Genomic DNA, 21,507 nt, shown 5'->3' with positions numbered 1-21,507 from the left:
AGTGCTTGCTGCTATGCATGAACACTTTGCTTCTCTTAGTTGAGGGTGTTTTTAGTATGTTTCCTGAAATTGTATACTGTCTATCTTTGGAGAGCTTTAAAAATACCCTGTTTCATTATTTTGAGTAAGATTTTTGTATTAACTTGGATGTTGGCTTTCTTCTTGCTCTGTTAGTTAGCAGTAAATACACACTGTAGATCTCAGGCTCACCAACAGCTTTTGTTTTCTGAGCCAAATATAAGAATTTCAGATATATTTCTGTTCAAAGCATGCAGTCAGGGGAAGCTTGCTTTCATGCTCATTTCAGAAGCAAATAAAGATATTTATTTAAAAGAAACTTTTAAGCTCTTAAAGGAAAGTCATTAATGCCTTTGAGAGTCATGGATGTAAGTCCTTTTTCTATTTACATTTTTCTTACAGTTTTTTCTTTTTTACCTGCAATTTTCAAATACTGTAGAACTAGTTGATGGTTGAGCAATGTTTGATATATTTGATTGTGGAACAATCTACTTCTGCATTAATGTATATCTCTGGCAACTTCTTAGACATCCTTCTTGAAGCTAATATTTACCTGTGGTCATACATAAATGTCAGACATAAAGGAGGTACAGCACATCTGAGCCACTAACATAATTAGTCCTTCTAACTCTGGGTGTCAACCAGGCAGCAACCCTATATATATGTGTATGAAAATGAGTTTGTAATTCAGTTTGCAAAATCTGGGCTCACAGACAGAATTAGGACCTGTTTGACAGATGCAAAAAGTCAGATTGCTTCCAATAAAAAGTTGTGTTTAATAAGAGGAATAACTGACTGTAAAAATTAATTAATTCTTATAGTGTGCAAAGGATAAAACAGTAGTGGAACATGTGGAATCACAAGAAGGCCTTTCCTTTATGTTGTATCTCCTTCTCACTTCTAATAGATGTTTATTAGAATTTACCCTTTTCATGTCATTCCCTCCTCTGCTGATTACATATTTTAATTTAAATTATTACTACATGTACACAGAACAGTTTTTACTCTCAAAACTTCTTTCTGCTCAAGCCAACAGTTCAGATAATGTGCTTCCCACACCAGGTACCTGTTGTAAGCTCCTTTTGAGTTTTAACCTGGAAGACATTGCCATCCCCCACATTTGCTGTGGAGTGACTGTGGTTTAGACTGTGGTGTTTTTCTTACTCTGAGATTGTCAGGGGCCTTATTATGAAAATAATTTCTTGAATTGCATGTGTTACTTAAAATAACAAAGCATAAAACTAACCCAAAACACCATCCTGAAGTAGAGCAATGTGATACTGCATAATGTTTTTCTTTTGTTAATACTGTGTGTGTGTTTTTGTTTCAGGAAAGATGTTGGTTTAAGGCGTTTTTTTCCGAAGAGTTTACTAGATTCAGTGAAGGTAATTATAGTTCCAGTCAATTCTATACTACTTTTAAAAAAAGTGTCAGAAATCTGAAAATTGTGTTATCATTTTCACTGTACAGTCATAAGGGAATTGTTGTGCAATTGTGCTCTCTTGGTGAATAAATGTCAGAGCTGTCTTATGGATAAGATATAGAATCATAGAATCAGCCGGGTTGGAAGGGACCTCAGAGATCATCGAGTCCAACCCTTGATCCACTACTGCTGCAGTTCCCAGCCCATGGCACTGAGTGCCACATCCAGTCTCTTTTGAAATATCTCCAGACACGGAGAATCCACTACTTCCCTGGGCAGCCCATTCCAATGGCTGATCACCCTCTCAGTAAAGAAATTCTTTCTAATATCCAACCTAAACCTCCCCTGGCACAACTTGAGACCGTGCACTCTTGTCTTGTTGAAAGTCGTCTGGCAAAAGAGACCAATCCCTACCACCTGCAGCAGGACCCACTGCATGATCCACAGCTCTCCTGTTGTACCCTCTCAGACATTATTAATATAAGCTCCTATAGTACAGGTGTGCAGCTGGCAGAACTAAGATAGAAATGAGTTCCATGGCCTAGAACAAAGGTTCAAAATGAGTCCTCACCCTCTGGTATCAAAGAACTTTTCTTCTTTTTTTCTTTTTTTTTTCTTTTTTTCCAAAAGAGGAATGAGACCTCTGGCTAAGGAAGAAGGGAATGTGTAAGAAACCAGCCTATTTTTAGTGGCAACTCAATAAACCATATTCTGCCTTCTTTGCTCAAGGCTGTATCCGACTCATTCAAAGAAGATTTTCAGTAATTTCCACTTATGTTAATCCCAGTTAAGACTACAAACATTATTTGAATCCCACTTCCATTGAAGTCCATATGTTTCCAGAGTGAAAAATGCAAATGAAAAGGGAGGTTAAGCATGGTCACCAAGAATTTTAACAGCCTCCCCATCTTGATGCAAATGTCTTGTTAAAATCTGTTACAATTTATACATGAAAGTATAAAAATATATTGGTATTCTATAGATGCATTTGCTAAGCAGCAATGGTTTTATAAAAATAATATAATTCAATTTGAGATTTAGAAAGTTTTCTACATTGTGATTTAAATGCATAAACAAAAAGGTCTCTCATGAGGGGGTTTTGTTTCAAAAGACTTTTTAAAATAAGCTAATGAAGTCAAGTGAATATAAGAAATAACTCTGCATTTTAATTTAAGCAATTATCTGAAACTGTATTCTCTGCTAAAGGGAGAAATTGTGGTGAATGGCTCCAGACGTAAAAGAATGCATAACTGTCTCGAAAATGATATTACAGAGACAGAAAACTGACCAACAATGAGAACTGCTCTTTAGAAATTATGGAGTGGGGAGAAGAGCAGGAAGGAGTAGCAAGAATTGCCAGGTGAAGCTGAGTAAAACCTTGCAAAGACATGATAAAAATGTTGGACTTAGGAAGAGGGGAGAAAAGAGAAGGAAAAATGGATCAGCTTTTTAATGTAAATGAAATCACTATTAAAATAATCTAGGATTCATTCAAATGATTAAATTACTTCGCTTTGTGAAGACAAATGATTTTGAACTGTCTGGCAAAAGAATGGTTCTGATGGTCAAGAAATATAAAATTAATTTTTTCCATTAAAGAGGTAAAGCTTTCTGTATGGGAAGACCAGAAGGTTAGAAAAATTAAAATCAAAATATTAAAAAGTGTAAAGTATGAGGTGATATACAGTGGTTTAAAAACAAAGTTCATCTTTTTTGGGGAATTTATTAAATAAATAAAAAAAAACTGGTGAGTTTAAAGAGCTGTGTGTATTAGCTGATCACAGGGCATCTGTAAGCCATGTAAAAGAAAACTTGTGCTGTCCCAGGAGGAAACATGGAAATAATTGCACAAAGCACTCTCTCTTGTGTATGCTGCAAATAGTTCTGTTTGTCTGTGTTCAAGGAAGAATAACTGAGCCTAATTCAAGAACAGAGGAAAAGTTACTGAGTCAACAAGCCTTCCTTTTTCATTACTTCACTAGAGGAGTATTGGAAATCTTCCTGCATTTAACTTAGTAAATGCTTCTAACATGCCATGACTTATGTTGTGCTCTCATATGCAAGTGTATTAAGTATACAAATACCATATGGGGGGAATTTACTTACACCAAACCAACAACTGGGAGGTGGGGAGGGTGCAGGAAATGGATGTAATCCAGATTGTATTTCCTTAACACATAAGAAGCCTTCCTGAGCACCCTAGAGCATGCTTTGAGGAAAAAAGGAGAAAAAAAAAAATAGTTCTTAGGAGATACCTAAAGAGGAAATTTTCTGTGCATTTCCACTGTAGTTGTCATTTGCAGATATTTCTCATAAATGTCTCTCTTCTGTTCTAGAAGAGGTGTGTTTTGTGTTATGACTTTCTATGTTTACACATTATTAAGGATCTCATAGTTAAGAGCAGGTCATCTTGTGGATTGAACACAGCCAAATAACATAAGCCATTATGCATGGAAGTCAAGATGATGTTGAAAAAAGGCCAGGAGAGCAAACCATGGGCAGAATAAAGTATTTTTCATCAACTGAGTGGCTGAAATATTTGTGACACTCCTGAGCTACCAGGTTTTTTCCCATTTACAGAGTCTTACTCCTGGTATTTGTAAGATATTCAGTTAAGTCTGGGATCTTCGGTTCCCATAGTATCAGGTCTCTCTCTAAAAAGGAAAACAATAGATCCAGTATTAATCTGAGTCATAGAATCATAGAATCATGGAATTGGCTGGGTTGGAAGGGACCTCAGAGATCATCAAGTCCAACCCTTGAACCACCGTTGCGGTTGCTAGACCATGGCACTGAGTGCCACATCCAGTCTCTTTTGAAATATCTCCAGACACGGAGAATCCACTACTTCCCTGGGCAGCCCATTCCAATGTCTGATCACCCTCTCCCTAAAGAAATTCTTTCTAATCTCCAACCTAAACCTCCCCTGGCACAACTTAAGACCCTGCCCACTTGTCTTGTTGAAAGTTGCCTGGGAAAAGAGCCCAACCTCCCCCTGGCTCCATCCTCCTTTCAGGGAGTTGTAGAGAGTGATGAGGTCTCCCCTGAGCCTCCTCTTCTCCAGCCTGAACACCCCCAGCTCCCTCAGCCTCTCCTCATAGGGTCTGTGCTCGAGTCCCTTCACCAGCCCAGTTGCCCTCCTTTGGACCTGCTCCAGCATCTCAATCTCCTTCCTGAGCTGAGGGGCCCAGAACTGGACACAGGACTCAAGCTGTGGCCTCCCCAGGGCTGAGTACAGGGGCAGAATCCCTTCTCTGGACCTGCTGGCCACACTTCCTGATCCAGGCCAGGATGCCATTGGCCTTCTTGGCCACCTGGGCACACTGCTGGCTCATGTTCAGCTTCCTGTCAATCCAGGTCCCTTTCTGCCTGGCTGCTCTCAGCCACTCTGTGCCCAGCCTGGAGTTCCCCATGGGGTTGTTGTGGCCAAAGTGCAGGACCCGGCACTTGGCCTTGTTGAACCTCATCCCATTGGAATCACCCCAACTCTCCAGTCTGTCCAGGTCCCTCTGCAGAGCCCTCCTGCCTTCCAGCTGATCCACACTCCCCCCCAGCTTAGTGTCGTCTGCGACAACTTTGTCCTAACAAAGTGGAGCAGCTCTGGGTGCAGTAGGGAGGGCTTTTGGCTACCAGTATTTGCTTTATCCTCCCCAAGTATCTGTTGGAGTAATGATCCACCTAATAGTAGGTAGAAGGTTCTGCTGAAGTTACACAGCAATTTGAAATGAAAACAAAATGGCAGAACTTTTGGTTAACTTTATAACATGAAGCTTATGTGCTTAGCTAAAGGTTTTCCAGCCCATATATCTGTCTTTGCAAAACTGAGCATCATTTTGTTTGTGAATATGCAACAGCCTTGGATCACTGCTGTTAGAGTCAGTCTGCTGAACACTCCTTTAAAAAAATTCTGGCTCTTTTGGGTTCTTAATGTTCTTTAAAGGCTTACTGAGTCTGACTGGGTGTGCTAAGGACAAAAGGAAGTTTGTATTTGTGTAGTGCCTGGAGCTGTTAAAAGCAACCTGAAAGAATGAAGAGTTTTAGTGCTGTTGCAATAGAACATTAATATATGTTTTGGTAGAGGAACAATGGTAATTCCTGTCTTAACCTTGCAAAAATAAGCATGGTTTTGCCTTCTATTATTGTTGTTAATTGGAAGATATATGAAAAATGGGTGTTAGTAAGGGGTTTCTTAAACCTGTTCAGTCCTTTTAAACACAGTCAAGCTTTGGGAAAGGAAAGAAGTAGAGATGTGCTTGTGGTTTTGACATTTTGGGTCCAGATGATGTAAACAGTGATGAAAACCCAGGGGATCACCTGGCTCCACACCACTTCCAGAGTATACCTGTGCTCTTACGATAGGGACAGATGAGAAGAAGGTGCTGCACTTGTGGCTAGGTGAACTCTGGTGTTTAGAAACATTATTTTGTTTGGGATTATTGATTTCTTCTTCAGTTTTGGGGCCTGCTAAAGAGATGGCTTCTCAGATTCTGTTTTTATTATGATAAGGTTAGCAGCCTTCCCAGGGATTATACAGCATGTAGAGGCAGATACTTCATTTTTTAGAAGCCTTAATAGAGGTTTGTTTGATTAGTTTGGAGATTTTTTTGTTGTGTTTGTTTGTTTGTGGCTTTTTCTTTGTTTTTTGGTTTTTTGTTTGAGGTTTTGCTTTTTTGGTTTTTTGGTGGTTTTTTTAGGTTGCTTTTTGTTTGGTTTGGTTTTTTGTCCGTTTGGTTATGGTTTTTAATGCAGTTGTTTGAAAGTCTGCTTGTGTTCTCTATATAAGTTCTTTTTCAGGATATGTGATTAAGTGTCTTGCTCTGTCACACTGTCCCAGATGTTGGGAGGATCATAGTTTAATTTACTATTTTTAATTTACTATTTAAATTTCATATGGAAGTTATTTTGCCATATTATCAGACTTCAAGAATCCAGTCCATTATGGGTAATCTTAGGTACAGCACTGGCTGGGCTGTACTATCAGATGTGAGAATGGTGATTTTAAGTTTAAAACCTCATATAATGGTGTTGGTTGATGTGGTTTTGTGTGGATGCACAGTTAAGAAGTTGGGAGAAATGAGGAATCTAGACAAAATAGTTCCTGCAAAGGTTAAGGTGTCTTTTATTATAATTATTCAAAACATTATTGGTTAGATATTCCCTCTATAATATATACCAGAAATTATTTTGTTTCCTAGCAAGAAGGCAGAATTTTACCTATATTTTGCAGCTATTTTTGTTGTTGTTGAGAATAGTCTGCATCTCATTGATAAACTGCTGTGATACTGACTGAAACTCTGAAAATTCACTGTCACTGATTATATTTAAAATAATCTTTAAACATTTTAATACACAGGCCAAAACACTACGAAAATTAATCCAACAAACATTTCGACAATTTGCCAACCTCAACAGAGAAGAAAGTATTCTGAAATTCTTTGAGATCCTCTCTCCAGTGTACAGATTTGACAAGGAATGCTTCAAGTGTGCTCTTGGTGTAAGTAGAGCAATGTGACAGTCACCAGAATACATGCTGGAGTTATGAGTCTAATTGGTTTTGTAACTAATTGCTTGCTTAATTCCTATTTTGATGTAGAGATGAGCACTTGGATTTCATTAACAGCAAAATCTATTTATTGATTTTATTTAGGCCTTTTTCAGTTGACTGTTAAAAAAAGCACTGTTCATTAGTAGGGTAGGAATTGTACAATATTACATGTTTTTATTGGTACTTTGTTGTAAAAGTCAAGATATTTTTAACCTGGGTTCCTGAGGAAATGAGTCTGCTCAGCTTTTTCATTTGTAAATTTTCCTCTAATGCCTTTTAATCTCTACCAATTTCAAATAAATTTTGAGAAAGGGCTTTAAGTCTGCAAGCTTTGTGAAAATAGGCACTCCAGCAGAAATTAGAACATGAACATCAGCATCCATGAGAAGAGGAAATGTAGGAAATACATAGTTCTTGTGCAGACCTAAGATAAAACACATGGAAACACATTTTGAGTAGCACAGATCCCCAGGAAATCAGTCATGAGGAGTTTTGCTATTTACAGAATAACTTGATCTTAAAATATTTTAAATTGTTTGAAGGTGTTACAAGCTTCTAGAGAATAAAAACTGTAATTATAACATTGGAGGGTAGTGTTTCATAGTAAGGTCTTGTTTTACTATTGAAATTTTGCCCTGTCTTTTTCCTTTGATTCTGAAGTCAAGCTGGATTATTTCAGTGGAACTGGCAATTGGCCCAGAAGAGGGAATCAGTTACCTTACAGACAAGGGTGCAAATGTAAGTCTGCTTCTGTTTTCTTTTCTGAGTTACTCTCCTGACAACCATGACCTCTTGTGAATTGAACTTCACACAAAGGGGAATGACAGTGTTTGAGTTAAGCACAGAAGAGCTTGGAAATTCAGCATATGCAGCTGTTGTTGAGCTATTAACTCCTGATTTGGGATCAGGATATGCAGTTGGGTTAACAAGTGAGACTGTGTCAGCTTTAGCTCTGAACTTGGTGACTTCTGTACCCAATGAAGTACTCATCTGCAGTATTTGAAGTGTTTAGTGGAGATGTTAACAATGAAACATGAAAATTATTCTAAATTATTCTCATCTTCCTTGGGAAGATGTAAGTGAAGAGCTTGTTTTATCAGTTACTGTTTAGCATTTGTGCAATTGTTGGTGGTTTATTTGATTTACTTGTATCCTTAACATACTTTTCATTCCCTGATGCTGACTTTGTTAGTGTTTCTTGTACAACTCCATGGTGCAAGGTGGTTGTGTTCAGAGAGGTGGTTCTAGTAAAATGTCTGAGACCCTTCCAGTCCTAACTTGAGCTCATGTCCAACTTCTGTTGAAATCAAATCAGAGGTAGTGAAAAGGTTTGGAGATCAAGAGTACATAGCCAGCTAACAACACACCTCTTAAAGCACTCTGGAGGTAGGTTGGGTATCCTGTGAATGCAAATACTATGTGGTTAACCTGTTGATTTTTATGTCTTGACCTCCAGAGGTTGTTTCCACTTCTAAGTGTGCCTGCAGTTACTCAACAGTGACCTCTGTAGGCAAACTGGGTGCTTGGTTTCGTTTTGCAAATTCTGTGTACATTGGTGTATACATTGTTTGCCAGAGCCTGATGAAACTGCAGAGGAACTGACTTATAGAAGTGTAATTTGGAGATTAAATTATGTGTGTGCTTTTGCAACACCAGGGCTAAAGGCCGAGTGTTTTGCTGCAATTATGACATTTTCTCCACTTTTTCTATTTCCTTTCTCTAGCCAACTCATCTGGCAGACTTTAATCAAGTGCAGACTATTCAGTATTCAAACAGTGAAGACAAGGACAGAAAAGGGATGCTGCAACTCAAGATAGCAGGTGCACCTGAGGTATGATATTGAAAGTTACCATGAACAAACTACCTTTAGTTTTCTTGGGAAGGAGTGGAGATGACTACAGTATTAATGAGGATATTTTGTAGATTATGCTTTTGTTGTGGTCTGTAGCTTCTTGCTGGATTTTTCTACTGTCTTGATTATGGTATATTAAAAGTATACTTCACTTTTGCTTGTGCATGTTTCATCAGGGATTGCCTGTATGTGTATGGGCACAAAGACTTAGTTAAACTCTTGCTCCTCCTGTAATTAAAACCAGATTATTATATTTTGACATTTTGTATACTGGGCATTCAGTGGGTGTGCTTTAAGGGGAAAGGGAAGTTGAGTGTGAGCAGTCATCATTAGTCAGATTTTTTTTTAAATAGATTTTGAGCATAGTGAATGTTTTAGGGTTTGCATCTTGTGGTTGTATACTTTACTTGTAAAAGAAGCTTAATTTTAAAATACTAGCACAACCTAATAGCCTAATAGGAAATATGATGCTATGTCCTAAAGAGGAAACTAAGCAATTTCACTTTTGTGAAAAGGGGAAATACAAAAGAGGGAAAATTTCTTCCTCCATATTAGATGGAGGCAGAGTTGGAAGTGAAATTAATCTTGTCCTTGGTCTGGTGCACTGGAAAGCAGTCACTGTGGTAAAGAATGATCGGAGGCAAGATGGGACATCTGCACAGAGGGTGATGAATGTTGGTGGTATTAAAATTAATGCTTGTCTATATGTCTCCTTTTCCCCTGTCACTTTTTTTTTTCTTACAATTTTAATCATTTTGAAAGTGATAAGGTTAGTTTTTGAAGCAAAGAATAAACTGTGGTAGCAAAAGAGTGGAAGAAAATACCACCTGTAAGAGTTTTAAGGAATAAGCAGCTTCCTCAGACTTGTTGTAATTATAGCCATGAAAGTCATAGCAGTTGTAATGAACAGTGGTTAAACATCCCAGATTGATATATTCCGTTTATCAGCTGTGCTTTCTAAAACTCAAATCTGCTACAGAAAAGGTAAAGCAAGAATCTGATAGTTCTTTACCCACCCCCATTTTTCTGTTTACTGTTTGCAAGGGTGTACGAAGCTGTGATGCAAGGACACAGCTGTTCTGCCAGTGTTTGCAGCCACAATAAATAATGCCTCTTTGTTGGTGCCTTGTTTTTTTTTTCCTCCTTTAGCCTCTGACAGTGACAGCACCATCCTTAACCATTGCAGAGAACATGGCTGACCTGATAGATGGGTATTGCCGGCTGGTGAATGGATCCACGCAATCCTTTATTATCAGGCCCCAGAAAGGTAAGGGCACCTTTCATTCTGGTAGCTGCTACACTCCTATCCCCTCCTAGGTTAGTTTGCATTTCAATAGAAGACACAAGGTATCAGCAAAAACCTCATTTGGAGGCTTTCAGGGAGGAACCATGAGGTATTAGAAACCCTGATAGTAAATGTCACTCAGTACTTAATGGCTGGTGATTTAGATTGGGTTTCAGTAATCACTGTTGTGCATTATTCTGAACTTTTTTAGAAGAAGTAAATTGTAATTAAAGGCACTGCTAATAAGGTCATGTTATTGTGAAGTGTGATTCCCTAATATACAAGTGTAAATCCAAAGAGGCTGTTTAGAATGCATTAGGGTGTGGTTCTGACAACTGATTATTTTTAAAAACTTCTGCCATCCTCTCAGATACTCCTAACTTTCTCATCACAAAGCTCTTTCTTTTAAAAATTAAACTTTCTGCAAGATCTCTCATGAGCCTTTCTCATAAAAGATAACTAAAATAGAGATGTATTTTTTAGTGTTGATCAGTTGTTTCTGTAGCAACCCACAAACTGGAAGAGACCAAGGTGTAGGTACACCTACCTTTAAAAAGATAATTTTAATTAAACTTTACTAGAATTTCTAATTTTAGACAAATTAAATTATTGCAAAAACCTCAGCAAAGCTGGTTAAGAATGGAGATTTCTGTCCTCTTGTACTAATCTTCTGAAATCCAACTTTTTTTTATTTCTAGAACAATAAATAAACTGGTTCCCTTACCCCCTTTATAATACAGTAAGTCACACAAACCATTCCAGAAGCTCTCCAGTCTGAACCTGAGTCCCATTGTGCCCCTGGTTTTCCCTGGTCTGTAGTCATTCAAGTGAGGAAGTGTTATTGACATAGTTCAGGTCTTTCCCAGGTCTGTATTCAGCATCTTACCTGTGCATAAGGAAACTAAAAAACACTGAAATTTGGTCATTCAGTAACAAAGAAACATGATTGTAGGTGTTAGATGCTTTGACAACACTTAGGAATTGTTCAAATTAATTTTGAATTTCATGTTGGTTTGAGATTTCTAACCTTTAGCTTCAACACAAACTGCTTTGTTAGGTTTTGTTTTAGTTGTGCAGCCTCATCTCTGTACAGAGGAAAATCTTCTCTCAACACCAACAGAGTCACAGAATTGTCAAAGTTGGAAAAAGCCTCTGAAGATCACCTTGTCCAACAGTCAAACTCAGATCTTCTGGCCAACTTAGTGCACCACTCAGTGATGATGAAAACATTGGCATTGAAATTTGATGGCAAAAGAATACACTAACATCAGTGATAATGCTGTCTATTTTTCTAAAAATAAAATAGGCATCACAAGCCAAGATTTTTATTTCACTTCATCTGCAATCAGTTGCTTTTTGTGTTTCTTCTCTTCTGAAACATGATAGTTGGGGCTTCTTACAATCCTTCTTATTCACTCCCAAAAACCTTACTTTGAATACCCACTGGATTGACAGTGTTTCAGCCTGAAGTAGCCAAAGTTAAAAGCTTTTTCACACCTTAATACATTACCTCTCACCACCCCTCAGTCATACTGAGCTGACAGATAGTTCTGACTCTGTCTTCTGCTTTTTCTTTAAAGGCACACAGGTAGAGTGTGGCCAACTCTTACCACTGGTGGTATTTCAGAAATTGGGTCTGTTCAGTCTCCATAGCCAGTGCTTGCTCCTCTGCTACTAGAATGGGTTTCCTCTTCTTATTTGTACAAAAAATTGCTCTCAACTCCACAAAATACCCCTGCTCAAAGACTTCCAGTTCTGTCATTCACAGCAGCAGGCAGTCAGGGTCTCTCTCCATCAAGTCTTAGCTCTGTTCATCCTGTGTGGAAGCTTCCAGTGCTGTGACACTGGCTGTGCTCCAGTCACCTCTGCTTCTGTTTCTCAGCCAAACCCTTTTCTTGTTCTCTGTGCTGTTCTTACCCAAGCAGGGGAGCTTCTCCCAGTTAAAATCTCTACAAGATTTACAGTGTCTTCTTCATAACTTGTTCCATGATGCATACAACCATCTGCCATCTCAGGTCAGACCACGTGGTCTGCTGCTATAGGTGGTAATAAAACTTGACCCACTCAAGGTTTAACTTTTTCTTCCTCATTCTTGTCTTCCTCTGACCTGACTACCTCATCATTCAGCTGTTACATTTTCTACACTCACCTAAGCTCTGTCAGAGGCAAGATCTCTGTTTTTTCTGTGTGTTGTGCTAGGCACATCTATGTCTTGCACTGTGGATTGCATGAATGCAAAATAAATCAATGCATTAAATGGAGTGTGAGGTTTTTCTGCGATGCTTTTCTTGGTCTATTTTAACACAGACCAAATGAGCAGTGATTGAGTTAGAGGAACATTATGTAGCACTTTGGGAACATTCCTCTTTAGGCAAACATTAAGAGAATCCCTCCGATTAAAATAAATTGTGGTCTTCTTTTGTCTGAGGTTTCTTCTTTTGAAGCTCATAGCAGTACTCAAAATATTAATTAAACATTTCCTAGAAGAGCTGTCCCCACCGTGCTCTGCATTCCCAGATACCTCCCACAGTGAGCTTTGATTATACAAGGCACATCAGAAAGAAATCATGTAACAGCTCCTGATCCAACAGATGTTTTTTCTCCCCTCTCTGAGCTTTCCCATCCCCTCTTTGTTGTAAATTTACATGTTGATTGCAAGTCTCCTCATAAATTATCCTTCTTGATTACTGAAAGAACCTGTGTTTTTGTGATATTATCTGTCTCACTATCCATTAGTAATCCAGTTTCTCTTAATTTGGTAAGAACACTACGTAATGTTTAAGACCTGGACAGTGTTTGGCATATTTCCGTTCAGTTTGTTATATTTTTCTTTAATAATTTGATATACAGGTCCCACTAGACCAGTGTGGAAACCATAAACTTAATATTTGTGTTTCCATTATCACACTTAACTCATGGGAAATGAGCACACTGATAGAATACTGATATTTAATGGCTATTTACTGACTGAACTTTGCACTAAGGAGCTTTCACAGAATCTTAAGGGTTAAAAGGGGCCTTGAGAGGTCAACCTCCAGTCCAGCCCCCCTGCTAAGGCAGGATCACCCAGTGTAGGTCACACAGGACACATCCAGACAAGTTTTTAGTGTCTCCAGAGAAGGAGACTCCACAGTCTCATTGGGCAGCCTGTGCCTGTATTCTGTTACCCTCACAGTGAAAAAGCTGTTCCTTATGTTTATATGGGACCTCCTATAGATCATAGAATGTCAGGCTGGAAGGGACTCAAAATTTTGAGTTTCAGAATACCAAAATTAAATAATCTGTTAAATTCTTTCAAGTGTTTTCTCTTTTCACACAAATTAACTGTGAGCAGCATTTTAATTTTAATGGAATGGCAGCATGTATTGTAGTTCTTATGATACTGACAATTTTGACCCCTCACTGATTCTTTTTTCACAATAATTTCAGTCAGGTGAGGACACTTTACACTGTGGTAAATCAAACTCCTTGAGAGTTCTTTTCCTGTCTCCTGGAGCCAGGAATTACAGGTGTGGTGGAAGTTATAGGTGCACAGGTTTTGGTAGTGGTGAGGTTGTAGAGGTGTGAGAGAACATGCCAGGAGCTTCCCTGTTCTGGTCACAGCCACCTTCACACCATTCCACCCATTGTTTCTGTGACACACAAACTAGAAAATTATCATTAAAATACATGTTCTTTATTACTTTCACTTACATTTAAAAATTAGCAGCATCAAATTTTCAAGTATCATCATCAAAAAGACCAAAAAAACCCCAAAAAACCCCAAACAAAAAGCCAAACAAAAAAACCCAACCCCAACCATACCCATACACACATACTTAAAAAAAAACCCACAATGAAATACAGCAAATACACATTAAAACTCCTCTCTTAGTCACATTCCCAACACCAGCATCCAATCTTCCTGGTATTCTCCAGTCTGGCTTTTGGCTGCTCCCTCTTCCAGTTGCTGTTGCTGCCTTGAAATCCTGCCCTATGTTGGGCATCAAGAAAAAGGTTTGGCCCTTAGCAGCACCAAACCTCAGCTGCTTGCTCATCCCCCTCCTCAGCAGCTCAGGTGGAGAAAATAATGAGAAAATTCATGGGCTGAGGTAAAGGCAGGGAGGTCAGTTGCCAGGTCTCACAGGTAAAACAGACTGGACTTGGGCAAAATGACTTTATTACCATTTAAAATAAATCAGGTTGTGAGAAACAAAGACAAAACTAAAGAAACAACTTAACACACACACCTTTTCCTGAGCTTCACCTTCTCTCCTGGCTTCTCTCCCCCAGGGGCACAGGGCTGGGTTGGGGGTTGGGGTCAGTTCATCCCAGCCCCTCTTCTCCCTCCTCACAGGGGTCCCTGGAGCCCCCCCAGTGCCAGTCCTGAGATTTGGACTCCCCAGTACAGTTCTGCACATCCAATTTTTAACATTTAATACAGAACTGGGCAAATGATTGTGGGCTTCAGTTTATGAAAAACAACATATGCTTTTACTGGATGCTGTTAGTAACGACTCCAGACCCAGACCTACAAGGGTGCTGATGAATGTTTCATGTTTTTATTTGGGGTATAAGCTGTAAACAGATGAGCACCAACGTGGGAAACACTGAAGTGAGCAGTTTGTACCCAGAGAGCCTGTAGGCGTCTATAAGATAAGCCTTGATATTCCATTTCATCAGTTGTTCCATGTGGATGGATTTTTCTTGAATTTTCTCCAGTGAAAGGGGAGGCATCCATTATACTATTTAATAGTAGGTTTTTATTTTTGGTTGCACTTTTTGTTTTTAAAATGTGCTTTCATTTCCAGTTTCCCTTGCCCATAGCTGGGGTTGTCCATAATTGAACATTTTACAGTCAATGTGTACATCAGATCATGGGATGTGGCAAGGGACAGTGAAAAAGAAGATGATCAGAAAATAATGGGTTTTTTAGTTAGCTTGGACCCATGCATGCTGCCTGTTTTTTCAACCAATCTGGAAACAAAATTAGTTTAATTTGCATTAAGAGTCTCTGCTTGTCTCTGCCCATCTCCATCCTTTCCTCTCACTGTTTTCCAGCAACCTTAAATTTCCTTGCACCTTTGTCACACCCTCTACCCATTAGCTGTATCACAATACTCTTTCTGTGCTATGTAAAGCCACTTCTGTTGACATTCTCCTTACCTCACAAAGTGTGTAAAACAGGTTTACTCTTAACATGGAATCAGGATTTTGCTGTGAAAGAGATGTTTTATTGTGATTCTTTGTATTTTGCACCGATAGGAAGCTCTTCAGAGAAGTGACTGTGGATTAACAGAATGGGAATCCCATTGTTAAGGAAATTTAGTACAGCACTGGAAGGTTGGATTCTGTCTTTACCTCTCTTAAGTGCTTTTTGATAGGTAGCAGTTGACTTGAGCACACAGTAGCAATTGCCAGCTCTGGTATTTCTCACAATCTCAAGAGGCTGGAGTCTATGTTTGCAGGAGAAACCATCTAATCTGCAGCTGAGGTCAATACTTGGAATATATGAAGCATTGTGACCCTGCAAGTGTTATTAAATCATTTGCTGATGTTTTTCTGTCCCCAAATATTGTACTGATGTTCTCCACACACCAAAAAAAACCCAAAACAAAAAACTGAGAGGAAATTCAAATTCATTCTTTAGAAAACCAGTTGATTACTGTGCAGTTAATAAACAATGGAGCTCGATGATGAATAACATGGGAATTTTTTTTTAATAGTTGCTTATTAATTGTGCATCTGTAATCTTGATTTAAAAATATATAATGAAGCTACCTTTGAAATTTTAATATGAAGTTCTTTAACAGACAGGTTTGTATCATGTCCTAAACCTTTAAAAGCAACAGGCTGCAGTTTTTTCAGTAGCACAAGTGATTCATCAGCATCATTAAATCCATTGCCAAATGTAGGAGCAATGTTGGAATAACAAGTAGTAGCAGCATAACTTGATTTAAACCAGAACACAGGATGCTTTCATGCATAGTGTCTGACAGCTGATGTAGACATCAGGTGGAATTTAGGAGGTTTTGGGTACTCTTCACAACCTTAGGGAGGCACCGTGGAGAGCAGGACCCTTCTGCCTGTTTGATGGCTTTTGCCCAGTTCCATTAGTGAGAATCCTCTATTCCCATTACAGTCTTTTTTTGGATACTTATCCCCCAGTCTCTTATTGTTAGGCTGTCACCCACATGCCCTTGATCTCATATTTGTCACTCCACACAGCCTCTAAAGGTCTTTGGCTTTTTTCCCCTTCCCCAAAAGGTATCATTAACCCAAATATAGCACAATACCTTTATTTCCCTCTTCATGCTTCCTGTATAATCTTGCTGTCCTTCCTCTGCCCATCAGTTCCAGATGCTTGCTCTGATCACTTTGCTGAGCTGCTCTAGGTCAGCTTCCAAATCACAGCTTCTTGTTTCCTGACTTTTCCTGTTCAACACCCACCATCAGACAGATCAAAACAGACCAGTGTTGGCTGAGCCAAATGATGTTCTACGCTTGGAGAGGAAAAAAATTGTAACATAATACATGTAGTTTGTCATGCCAGACTTCCAGATATCAGGCATTGCTCTACTCAGTCCCATAATACACAAAAGTGAGATTGTAGTTTACTTTTATAATGTCATGATTTTTGTGTAATTAGTGTTTATCACCATTTTCTAGAAATACTGCTCTTCCATTTTCTGTGAGGTCACTTTATCAGCAATTTAAGAGAGTTTTAGTTTCTCACTTAATACTTCTTCCCCCCCCTTAGTTCAATCTGCTGCAAATCACTGGTGTTTTAGTAAAGGATTAGTAACTTACATGGATGCCATCAAATCTATGTGGGGAAATAAGTCTCATCAGATCCAACAGGGAGAGAGAAAAAAAAAACTTGGTCAGGTACATCCACACATGGGTACACTATAACATTATCAAAATAGTTTACAAAAAGCTCACTTTGTCTCTGGCTGCCAAGCATTACTGTCATATAATTTCAACCAAATGAATGTGTGAAATCAAAATGGTGAGTTCTGTGCTCTGATGATTTATTTCAATTGTCTTACTTGGAAATCCAGATTGGTTTCAGTTGTTAAATTTATATGTTAGCAGTTAGCAAAGCTAACCCCAGTTATATATATATGTATATTACAAATTATAATACATTTTTGACTAGAGATGAGTTACTGTCATACCTTCTACCATAAATAAAATTTTTAATCCTGTTTTCTTCTTGTTTACACAGAAGGTGAAAGAGCTTTACCGTCAATACCAAAGTAAGTTTTATGGGTTTTTTTCTTCTATGTGAAAAATATTTTGACAAACAGTTTTCCTTAAGTGATGCTTTAGGACATTTTATATGTGCTTAATTGTTATTGTTGGGTTTGGATTCTAGGACAAATAGGAGATGGTCATTTGGGGCTATGGGGCATAAATGACTGACAGCATCATTAAACTATACAGATACCAGAAGTAAAATCTGAGGAAAAAAGTATGTAATGCATTGATCATATTTGACAGTAACAAAAGAAAGATGTTTTGGAAAAGACTTGACTGGGATTCAGGCTATTTATTTTGAGTCCGTGGGTAAATTTAATTATAGGAATGCTGCTAAACAGTTTTTGAATTGTCATTTCAGTCTATGAGTCAGTCTGTGCTCTTGTTTTTAATATTTTTCCCTCTTTCTGCTTATGTGAAATACAGAAAATAGATTTTTATTTCCTCCTATCATGAATCTGTCATGTCAACTTTTGTTAATTAAATTTCTGTAATGGGGCTAGTCTAAGTTGTGACCTCTGTGTTCGGTGTCCCAAAAAATAGAATTTAAATACCAAATACTTGTTGTTCTATTTTTGAAATATAGAAATTCAGAAAGATTCTGCTCTGCTAGTAATTATGAATTTGTAGAAAGTGCAAATCTATGTGAGGCAAATAAAAGTGCAGCTTTTTCTCTAGCTAGTTTTATGGTGGTACCATAAACAACAAGTAAATTATATAACATTTACTAAGATACCTCTTGGCATTTCTCTCCTTTTCATGCTTTAAGGTAAACAAGAAAATACTTCAAATTTATCTCTTTGAACCAAGAATACTTTTTATATTTTTGGAGTTGGTACTCCATAAGATGGTGGTAGGCAATCCTATTCTTCTTGCTCATTCTTAGCACTCCTGGTGTCAGTGGCCAGATCTCTACCCTTTCTGGAAAACTGGGATACTGGTCTCCCCTTTCTCTGAGCATTTTCTTATTGTGACCCCCTAAATTTCACTCCTTTTTTTTCTTGCTTGTAATCTAGTTGCTTTCTCAATAGCCACATTTAGAGACAGCTTAAAGTCTCATATCATTAGAATGTTCTCCTTGAACCAATATCCAGAACAAGTAGGTAACTGTTGAAAGACCAAATGGAATTTAGCAGTTTAAGGTGTCTTATCTTGTCTTTTTACCTGTGCCTACTTTGACCCAGCAACCTCATTCTGTTTCTTCCTTGATTCCTGGGAGGAGCCCAGAATTACTGTTATTACTTTTTATACTATTGGATGGAGTATGGAATTTGATTTGTTCCTGAATCTGCAGGTAATGAGCCACTTAGATACCAGTGGTTGCTCTTCCATCACAGGTTCTGCTGCAGGACTCACTAGCCAGGTAGTGTTCTGTAGTGGAAAAAAGGAGTTAAAATGCAGGAAGGAGATAAAAATGGAAGTTGAGATTGGAAGCAGGAAGAGTGGTAAGCTTAGCATACACTCATAAGGAAGAGAAAAATGTGGTTTTGCTCAAATAGATGCAACTAAGAAACAGAGAATAGCTTTTAAAGTTTAAACTGTTTTTACTTGTAGGGGTTCCTGGGATAAAGTACGTTTGAAGGAAAAGCTTTTTCCCATTTTTGGGATAGTTTACCAAAACTGGTTTTGTATGCTTAAGTCTAAACAAAGGCACCCCATAGGTTTTTAGACTGGCAGCAGAGGAATGGGCTTTTCCACATATATGAAGCTGCTAGCCAACAGCAGCATCTTGCATCTGGAAAGTTTTGCCTTGCCAGGTGAAGTTCCAGATTTATGGAAGGACAAAGTGCAGTTCTCTCTTACCATAAAAATTGTGGTTATATATGTATGTGGAAAAAAAAAGAATTATTAGAGTAATTCATTGCAGTTTCTTATACTAAAGAACATTTATACCAAACTGCATTTAAATTAAATTGTTTAATTTAATTTGGAATGCAAATTTTTAACAATTTTTAACAAATTTTAACAATTTTTAAATTGTTTAATTTAAAAGCAGTTTGGTATAAATGTTCTTTAGTATAAGAAACTGCAATGAATTATTCTAATAATTTACGGACATATAAATTAATATAAATAGAATTAATATAAATAGAATGAATAGAATTCAATATGGCAAGTGGTTTTGCAGACATATCCTCAATCCATGTTCTGTTTCCAGGAGATAATACAGAAAGTAAAAATGATTTCATAGAGTGACAATGTTCAGATATGCACAGCTTCATCTTAAAAGTTATAAATTGGCTTTTGTTTTTCCCTTTAAATTTGTTCTTTATCATGAAACAATATGCTAATTAAAACATTAATTCATTCTCTACACTCCTACTCCCCCAAGTGGGTTTAAAATGGTAGATTCCTTTCTGACTTTTCTCTCCCCCTCCAAATCTGTCACTGTGGGAAATGGATTGGCCCTGCTAATTACAGGAGGTGCCCTGTTAGGATGAATTCTCAGTGTGTGTCTGAGTGTGCAGAATGTACAGCATTCAGAGATTCCAACCTCTGTTTTCCAGGCTGGCCAACAATGAGAAGCAAGGAGTAAGGTCACACACAGTCTCTGTGTCAGGTAAGGCTCATTTTTAAAAAAAAAAAATACATATATATAAAAAAATGCAAGTTTATTTATAAAGCTAGCAAATGTTTAGGCAGATTTTTCACTCACAGTTAGCTTGCTTCTTGCTGCATGGCTTGCAGAGACCTTCCTTGTAGAGTTTCTGAAGAGAAACTTTTTAGCATCACTTGCAAGAAGAGCCCTATCCGTGCAGTAAAGCAGGGCCAGGATACTTCAAAGCCAGGGCTGCTTGTCAGTATTTTCATTTAGCTTTGCAATGAGGCACAGTGTTGTGGGCTAGAACTTAAATTACCTGAGTATGTGTTAATTATGAAGGAACAGCTTTGAAAAGTGAAAATAGGCACTTAAATATTAATCATCACTTTTCAGAAAAAAGACACTTAATAGGGTTTTTTTGTAGCTGCTGTTTAGATCAAAGCACTTAATTTTTGCTATTGAAAATCAAGTTAATTGAAGGATGTGCATATGAAGTAACACGTGTTGTTTCTGTCACTTAGAGGCTCTGATCGTTACTGTGGGTTTTTTAAGTTTTTGTACTTGAGAGAGAATATTTTTCTTCTATAATTTTCTTCTTAAATCCTTTTGAGGGCTTGATTCAGTGTCTTAGTAAAAAATGCATTTCTAGATTCTTGTACATAATATTTATTAATGAGGTTTTTCAGTATGGAAATGTGTTGGTATTATGACAGTTCTGTTATATTATTAAATTCCTAGTATTTGGCCACAGACTTCAGGACCCAATATTGTGACCCAGTGGAGTGTCCACCCCTGACTTGCAAGGGGGGGGCTCCAGCCTCACTTGAACATCTCTGTGAGCCCTTAGTGGCACATAATCAAACAACATATTTCATACCAGAAGGAGGAAAGGTTCATAGAGCTTTGATTAATTTCCTGCTTTTCAGATTCCTTTCCCCACCCTTAAGCTTTTTATAAAGATGTTTGAGATTCACCCCTTGGCAAAGTAAGCCCAAAGTAAACAGACCTTGTACAAGAAAATAGGTGAGAGGATCTAGAATTAAAATCTGTATCAGGTTGCAGAGGTGTAACAGAGCTTCACCAGTTCCTGTTACCTCTCAGACTCAAATAACTCCTCTTCCTTCAGTACCTGTCACACAAGCATGGTAGATAAGAGAGATCACCATGGTCTCTCTTGGTTCTTACCTGTGTGACTGATTTTAGCTGCTGGAAAAATTTGAAGTTTCTCAGTGCTGTGCTTTTTAATCACTTACATAAAAAAACCCAAAAAACCCGAGTAATCTTCAGCACAACATAGTCATACTTCCCCACCACCTAAAATTTTCACCTCTTCAGTTTTTCTTAGAATGCTGATACACTTTCACTGTTAAAAGCAGTACTAAATGCTTACTTCATGATCCTTTATTACTATTGCTTTGACTTTGCAAATTCAGGTCTCCTCTGCTTGATGCATTTTATCATAGAATCATAGAATTGACTGGGTTGGAAGGGACCTCAGAGATCATCAAGTCCAACCCTTGATCCACTACCACTGCAGTTCCCAGCCCATGGCACTGAGTGCCACATCCAGTCTCTTTTTAAATATCTCCAGACACGGAGA

The 21,507-nt window shown here is 38.0% G+C and overlaps 1 protein-coding gene across 11 annotated transcripts in view; it reads left to right on the top strand.

Annotated features, from left to right (window-relative positions):
- Nucleotides 1-21,507, top strand: part of PTK2 (protein tyrosine kinase 2) — a 224,242-nt gene that overhangs the window by 139,584 nt on the left and 63,151 nt on the right. For all 11 annotated transcript variants that reach the window (XM_030445996.1, XM_030445997.1, XM_030445992.1 and 8 more), the window contains 7 exons: nucleotides 1,349-1,403; nucleotides 6,795-6,935; nucleotides 7,647-7,724; nucleotides 8,710-8,817; nucleotides 9,988-10,105; nucleotides 17,334-17,364; nucleotides 19,873-19,925. In XM_030445996.1, coding sequence (XP_030301856.1) covers nucleotides 1,349-1,403; nucleotides 6,795-6,935; nucleotides 7,647-7,724; nucleotides 8,710-8,817; nucleotides 9,988-10,105; nucleotides 17,334-17,364; nucleotides 19,873-19,925 — 584 coding nt within the window. The remainder of the gene's footprint in view (nucleotides 1-1,348; nucleotides 1,404-6,794; nucleotides 6,936-7,646; nucleotides 7,725-8,709; nucleotides 8,818-9,987; nucleotides 10,106-17,333; nucleotides 17,365-19,872; nucleotides 19,926-21,507) is intronic.

Source organism: Calypte anna, chromosome 2 (genome assembly GCF_003957555.1).
Source record: "Calypte anna isolate BGI_N300 chromosome 2, bCalAnn1_v1.p, whole genome shotgun sequence".
Taxonomy (NCBI): Eukaryota; Metazoa; Chordata; class Aves; order Apodiformes; family Trochilidae; genus Calypte; species Calypte anna.
Note: the sequence above shows the minus strand (reverse complement) of the source record. Positions and strands in the feature narration are given on the sequence as shown.